General features: G+C 41.1%; 1 protein-coding gene across 1 annotated transcript; it reads right to left on the bottom strand.

Moving 5' to 3' along the window:
- Nucleotides 1-20: 20 nt before the first annotated feature.
- On the bottom strand, nt 21-7,016 carry wdr21 (WD repeat domain 21). The gene is made up of 13 exons (XM_042389994.1): nt 6,544-7,016; nt 6,261-6,400; nt 5,391-5,548; nt 4,853-4,935; nt 4,274-4,376; nt 3,953-4,096; nt 3,407-3,456; nt 2,731-2,810; nt 2,439-2,531; nt 1,925-2,022; nt 1,614-1,790; nt 955-1,069; nt 21-704 (listed from the first exon to the last, which is right to left on the bottom strand). The coding sequence occupies exons 1-13, from the start codon at nt 6,648-6,650 to the stop codon at nt 472-474; spliced, it is 1,581 nt and encodes a 526-aa protein (XP_042245928.1). The 5' UTR covers nt 6,651-7,016; the 3' UTR covers nt 21-471.

Here is a 7,016-nt window from a genome sequence, read left to right on the forward strand (position 1 = left end):
TCATTTAGGAACAAATACAATTCAACAGGTCACTGTGTTTAATGATTTTGAGAATATCATTCAACAATTAAAACTGTTCTGAGTTATAGTGTAAACACAGTCTTGTCCTTTTCAAATTTAGATCAGCAACGTCCTAATTTTCCATTAAAAATTTAAGTCGATCATGTAAGTGCACTTCTAAAGGTGACAGTAAGCCAACTGTAGTAGTTGTGTGCACTCTTGAATGCAGCACTTCTGTTTCCTTTTGGCACAAATACGTGTGAAAAATAACATTCCCCTGAGACTACAATGCAACATCAAGGAGGTCTTCCCAATCAGAAGTCCGTTATAACATCTTGAACATTAACTGCATACTGGCTGTTGGGTTAAATAGTCACATCACATCTTTATCCAGCCAAACCCTTCAAATCTTACAATACCTATTAGATATGTAAGTAACAGTTTGTGGCAGAAAGCACTTTCAGTCTTTTCCTAACATCCAGCCTGCAGTTCTCCTCCGTCCTGGTAGTCGGTGTTGTATGGGAAGTAGTACAGGTCGTGTTTGACAGCCATCAGCAGGCCGGGAAGCCCCTTGCATCCGCCCAGATTTGAAGAGAAGACGACGCTTGGAATCAGGTCGTTCGCGGCCGGGTGGGGTGACGGGATGGTCCTCAGAAGGTGGCCGTCCTTCAGGCTCCATAACCTTGTGTAGCAATCCTGACCCACTGCGGAAAGAAAAAATACGTTTTTCCATTTGGAGTTGGAAAGCACCTTGGGAGAGAAGCTGAGGAGAGTTAAGACATCTTTGGCAGGTTTCAATCCTGTCAAACTATCTCTGAAATATGATATATAGATGAGGTGTATCTTTGATAGACTTCATATGTAAGAGCATAGTAGATGTAAACCTGGGTTCTCTTTGACCAAGTCAGTTTAACAGCAAAACTGGGGAAGCTAGAACGTTTTATCCTCTCTTACCTGCCAACAAAAGTCCCTCAGGCTCATTGACATGAATGGGAAGATAGGCATGCTCATTATAGTGTCCTTTGTAGTCCTGCACTGGCTTTGTCACACGCACATCCCACAGCTTGATCTGCACACAAATAAAGAAAACACACAAAGTCAGTGCAGTAATAATAACATTCATGTAGCATAAATGTTATTTTGAATAATCCTGGAATTTGACTTGGATCCCGCACTGAAGTTTGGATTTGGATAATTGTGTTGTGGTAATGGTAAATGGGCTGCATTTATATTGCGCCTCTCTAGACTTCCAACCACTCAAAGCGCATTACACTACATGCCAACATTCACCCATTCACACACACACATTCATACACTGATGGCAGAGGCTGCCATGCAAGATGCCAACGTGCTCATCAGGAGTTTTTTAATGCTCATTCACACACACTCAAACACCAATGGCACAGCCTTCAAGAGCAATTCGGGGTTCAGTATCTTGCCCGACACTTCGACATGCAGACTGGAGGAGCTGGGGATCGAACCGCCGATCTTCCAATTAGTGGACGACCTGCTCTACCTCTGAGCCACAGCCTTGGCTCAAATCTAAAAAAAAATATCTAAAATTCAGAACCCACAATTTATAAGTTTTCTTGTTTTCAAGGCAATAACCTGACCTGGCCCAACATGTCAGCAGCCAGCAGGTAGTTCTCATCCTGCAGGACGCGTACAGACGTGATGGCAGATTCTTGATGGAAGCGACTGGCTTTCCAGCTTTGATCTCTGCGTCCTCGCTGCCGCAGGTCAATGCTGAAGATCTCTCCCGATCGGCAGCCGTTAAACAGCACAGGGACCTGGGGAAAAAAAAGAAGTGTTTTTATTTCTTTGCCCTCATATGTTGTCCTTAGTCATATTTAAATCCAAATCACAACATATTCCAAGTTAACTCGAGCATGCTTTAATCGCTTTAATGTAACAGATGACTCACCCTGAGGGCAAACTGCTGAGCCAAGACGTCGCTGCCAACGCTGTATGTCTGCGTTCGTCCCGTCTCTGCGTCTTTCACTATCACCCTACGAGACAGGCCTGCCAACACATGCAAGAACACATTATTTTAGATTTAGAAATCAAGGGAGAGGAACTGTATGTACAATCATTTATTAGAAGACTGGCCTGTAACCAGCTCTCCTGTCAAGATCAGTTTTTTAATACTGTCATTATTTTAATCATCTACATCAATGATTGGCGATTAGGTTACTCTGTATTCCAAATCAAATTTGAACCCCGAGTTGGACTGATAAATTATACGATTTTGGTTCCAGTATGTGTTGCTTTAGCCTAGTTTCTGCCCAAACAAACATAGTGTTATTTAGGAGATTGTTAAACACCCCATAGCACCAGCCAAGCAAACAATCTTACGTCTTTACAGACGCCAGTGATTATGATTGATTATAGTTGATTTGACTATGAGTTGCAAGAAAAATGATGATGGTCGGACTGACCAGTGCTGAAGGTCTTGTCAAACTGGGGGTTGAGACACCAAGCACAAGACCAGGCTGAGGATATTTTGAAGCTACACAGCATCCCTGGCTGATCTGAGGGAAGGGATGAGAGAAGAGAAATGAGAAAACAGGGAGGTAAACAAAACCAAGCCAACATGAAGTCTTTTTTTAGGGGATCATGGACTAAAAAGGATCATAATTATTCTGAGAAACTGCCACTTCTAAACCAAAGCTTTCTGACAAAATCTTGCCAGTAAAATATAATAGACTGATGTAAAAATACTAATCTAACCTGGGTTGAAGTTACTGAAGAGGGAAGCAGGAAGTAAACTGACACAGCCAGGAGTGTCTGCCACTCCCACCAGACACAGTCTGACAGTTGGCCCAGTCAAGGAAAATACAACACTGAGAGCTGAGAAGATGTTTGTGGAAAACAAAAATGATGACGATCTATGTGAAATATTGCTGTGTGACATTAGAAATCATTCAACAGAGATGAGACACATTTCAACTGGAAAGCCTGTTAAATAAAAGCCCTGTCCTTTCAAAACAAATGGAAATCTTATACAGTCTAAAGCAGTGGTTCTCAAACTTTTTCACATCAAGGACTCCTAAACTGAAACAAATTGGACCACGGACCCCCATATGATAAGATTTTGTCCCAGGGTCCCCCATTACAGAAAGTGTATGAAACCCATGACCAAAACAGTCATATATTCTGTCACTGTGTTACTTATGGATGAAATTATAGTGAAAATAAATGATTCCCCCTTTTGCTTGGGACCACCTGGAACCCCCTAAAGCATCCCTGGGGGTCCCTGGACCCCACTTTGAGAACCACTGTTCTAAAATACACAAATAAATCACGCATATAAGGGATTAGAAAGAACGAATGAGTGTTGCTAATAATCTGAAGCAACACTTTAGGTGGACCAACCATGAGCTTTACTAAAGATAAAGAAGGATACAACACATGGGAGTCTGGGTAGTTGACTGAAGCCCAACAGATGGAATTCACCTGAAACACATTAAGTCAAAGCATAATTGTCAAAATTAACTGCTGTTGAGTTAAAAAGCGTTGTTTTTTTCCCCACCTGCATTCTGCTGAGACCCGATCCTACTCTGCTTCTGATTGGCTTACCCTGATATTCTTACCCTAACCATCTAACTCCTCATGCCTAAACCTAACCAACGAAGGCAACAAGTACTAGCCAATCAGAGGCAGAGTAAGGCTGGTCTTCACAGAATGGAGGTGGGAAACAAATAAGGTGGTTCAAAAAAACGTTTTAGACACCTACAAAACTGATTTCTTGTTATTTCAAGATATACGAAGGGATTTGAAGTGGATTCAACAGTTCTGAAGTCATTTAAACGTCTCAGCTTATGAGATTAATTTACATTTTTTAAAAATAAACATTCAGCTAAATTAGAAAGGTAAAACGGGGATATGGTAGAGTACAACAAATGTGTGCATATTCATAGTCAGTGCTCCAGCTCCAGTGAAATATTTCCACCTTGCGGTTGGTGAAGTAAAGGTTGTCACACATTTCCACTGACAGAGAACCCCGGCTGCTGCTGCTGAAGTTCATGATGCCGTACTTGCAGCCTCCGTGAGACACATCATTGACTGTAAACACTTGCTCACATGCCGAGTCCCCCTGAGAAAGAAAAGGAGGTTGGGGGGGGTAAGATTGAGATTTTAAAAAGTTTTTCTAACTCTAAATTATGTCATGGTGCATCTATTACAAGTGCAGTATTAGTTATAAGAATCACAGTATCACGTTGTATATTAGCCCTAGTGTGTGTGTGTGTGTGTGTGTTATGTGTGTTCTCACCACTATGAGTCTGAAGTTGTCAGTGTTGGGGTTGCTGTTGTCCGTGCTCTGGATCTCTAGTTTGTGGCGTCTCATTCCACTGACCTTCACCTCATGGACCAGCCTGGAGACACACACACACACACACACACACACACACACACACACACACACACACACACACACAGTAACCATGGTAACACTGACTAGTCCTATCTGCAGATAGTCAACTAAACCAGAAGTATTTACACTCTTTCTCTGACCTATCTGACAATGCGTGTCTGCATATTTATTTACAGCAATGTTTGCCAAAAAAAATTAATAGAAACCATTTGGGTTATTATTGCATTTGTTGTTCACAAAAAAATATTTTGACAGTGTTTTATGACTATTTTTGAAACACAAATCATACTTTATTAGCATCATTATTAGGGGGCAGCAATGCTCCAAAGAAAATTCACTCTGCACATGCAGAACTGATTAGCATTACAGTTACACTTTGTTTTCTGTAATGTATTGCAGCTGTGGCACAGAAATGTATAACTTACTGTGGGGACTTGAGAATATAAAGAAAACAATTGTGTGTCTATGTATATATACCTGCAATAGGAGTTTTGAGGTAAAAGGCCAAGATGTCTTTTCTGCAGCAGCAGTGAAGTGTTCAGTCCTGCTCTTGGTGCTTTCTATAGAGAAGATGATACAACATGTCCCATCATTAAATAGCAATGAAACTCACCCAGGCTGACAGAATGTGTGTGTGTGTGCACATTTAGGACCATTCCCAGCTGTGTAATGCCAAATCTCTGATGTTTAGTTATGATTTATCTCTTATTTTGTTATGATATAAAATGTGCATTTCTTCTAATGAAATAAACCAGAAGATATGGGGCCCACTTGCCTCTGCTGAAATCAACAAACAGTGAACTCTAGTGTGCAATATGCAATCAGGCCAAAGTATCAGGCCAGTTCCTCTTGTCGTGGCCAAAATGCTTTTTCTCAGTTTACAAGAATACAGTTTTCAATTGGACTCATATGATTATATGACACAGATTGCTCCACCCCTTTTGAAGGATATGAAATTGACGTTATAATGCTAAAAGCAGAAAGACGGAAATGATTATCCCCACAACAGACTTACTTTTCTGGGCTTTTCATCCTCTACGAGCATCTTATTCCTTTGTTTCTCCCTTTCTTTCTCCTGCAGCTGCTCTCTGGTCAGAGGGTTACAGTTGTTGTGCCCCGGCAGCAGGCGGAAATAACGATTTTTCTCCGGGTCAAAGTAGAAACCTGGCAGATCTGGTGAAAGAACAGGAGGTCAACTGATGCTTATCTTTTTTTCTAGCTATTTAATTTACATCTGCCTGTTACTCAGTTTATAGTGGGAATACTAGGGGCGACTTCAGCTCAAGTTGGACACTGCTCCTGTCAAGGAGTCCGTGAACAAGAAGACACTGAACCCCAAACTGTTCCCTATAATTTTGTGTATGTTGTATATGGGAAAAAATGTAACTTGCTTTTGATATGAATGTAATGTAATATTTACAATCATGTTAAATATTGGGATTTTTTTCAAGGGTTTCAAACATAATCATCCGTTCAAGTTTATTTTTCTGTGTTTCTAACAGTGTCTTCAAGTGACACTATGAGTCTATATAAACCACTGTTGAAGAATTAGTTACTGTGACAGTTCGGAGCAACTACCAAATACACTGTGCACGTTACTTGTCATGGCTTAGATCTCAGTTTTGTTTCTGACATGACACCAGAGAAGATGATACTAACACTTCCAATTGCACCTTTCTATTGAGGAAGGCTTTTTCATCTTACTTCTTTTTTCATCCTAACTCTTATTATTATTGTTTTCTATTTGTTGTGTGTTCTATGTTATTAATGCTGTAGCACTTTGAGTTTAACCATGAATGAAAAGTGTGGTACAAATTAAATTTATTATTATTAATAAACCAGCCATTGAACAAGCAAGGGTGAGGGGCTGATGTCTGGTACTGACCTGGTGCAGCACTGCTGGTCTTAGAGGAGGAAGATGAGGATGATGAAGAAGAGGAGGAGGAGGAGGAAGAAGAGGCAGACTGGTTTTCATCTCTTCTCTGAGATGTTCTATATGATGGCCCTGCATCATTATGCCCATACCTGTGAACAGGTGTAAAACACATAATTGTCCTTGATATTAACCAAAAGAATGAATGTCGGTTACTGAGGTTTTTGACTATGACACATATCACATTTCTGAAACTCAGCACCACACAAATGTGACAGTATTTCGTTAAACACACCACTGTTCGTCCTGTGTTGATCTCTGCCGGTTGCCTCTGTACCATCCGTGGCGTTGGGAGCCGCCTCGTCGCCTGTGCGGTCGCTGCCCTTCTCGCCACTTCTTCATCCTTAGTGTTTGTGGCCCCTAGAGGTAACTTAAAGCACCCTCACGCCACGTTGTCTTTCATTCACTTGCGTGTGTTTGTGTGTTACGCCAGCGTGAAGCAGCGTGTTTACTTGTTAGCCAAGTTAGCACGTTGTTGTCATTCCTCAGCTAACGTTAGCTACACATCTTCCCCGACACTTTTTGTATTAATGCCCGATATTAAATGTTAGTAAGATGCAAATAATGTTTTAATAGGTCTATAAATACGAGTTCCGTCAAAGGTAAACAATCCTCCTCCTCAAAGCATTACAGTTTCATATCTCATGAGCTAACTGCTGTACAGTAAGTTCCTGCCATGTTGTCCCGCCTCCAAATGCCACTCATTGG

Source organism: Thunnus maccoyii, chromosome 17 (genome assembly GCF_910596095.1).
Source record: "Thunnus maccoyii chromosome 17, fThuMac1.1, whole genome shotgun sequence".
NCBI classification, from domain to species: Eukaryota; Metazoa; Chordata; class Actinopteri; order Scombriformes; family Scombridae; genus Thunnus; species Thunnus maccoyii.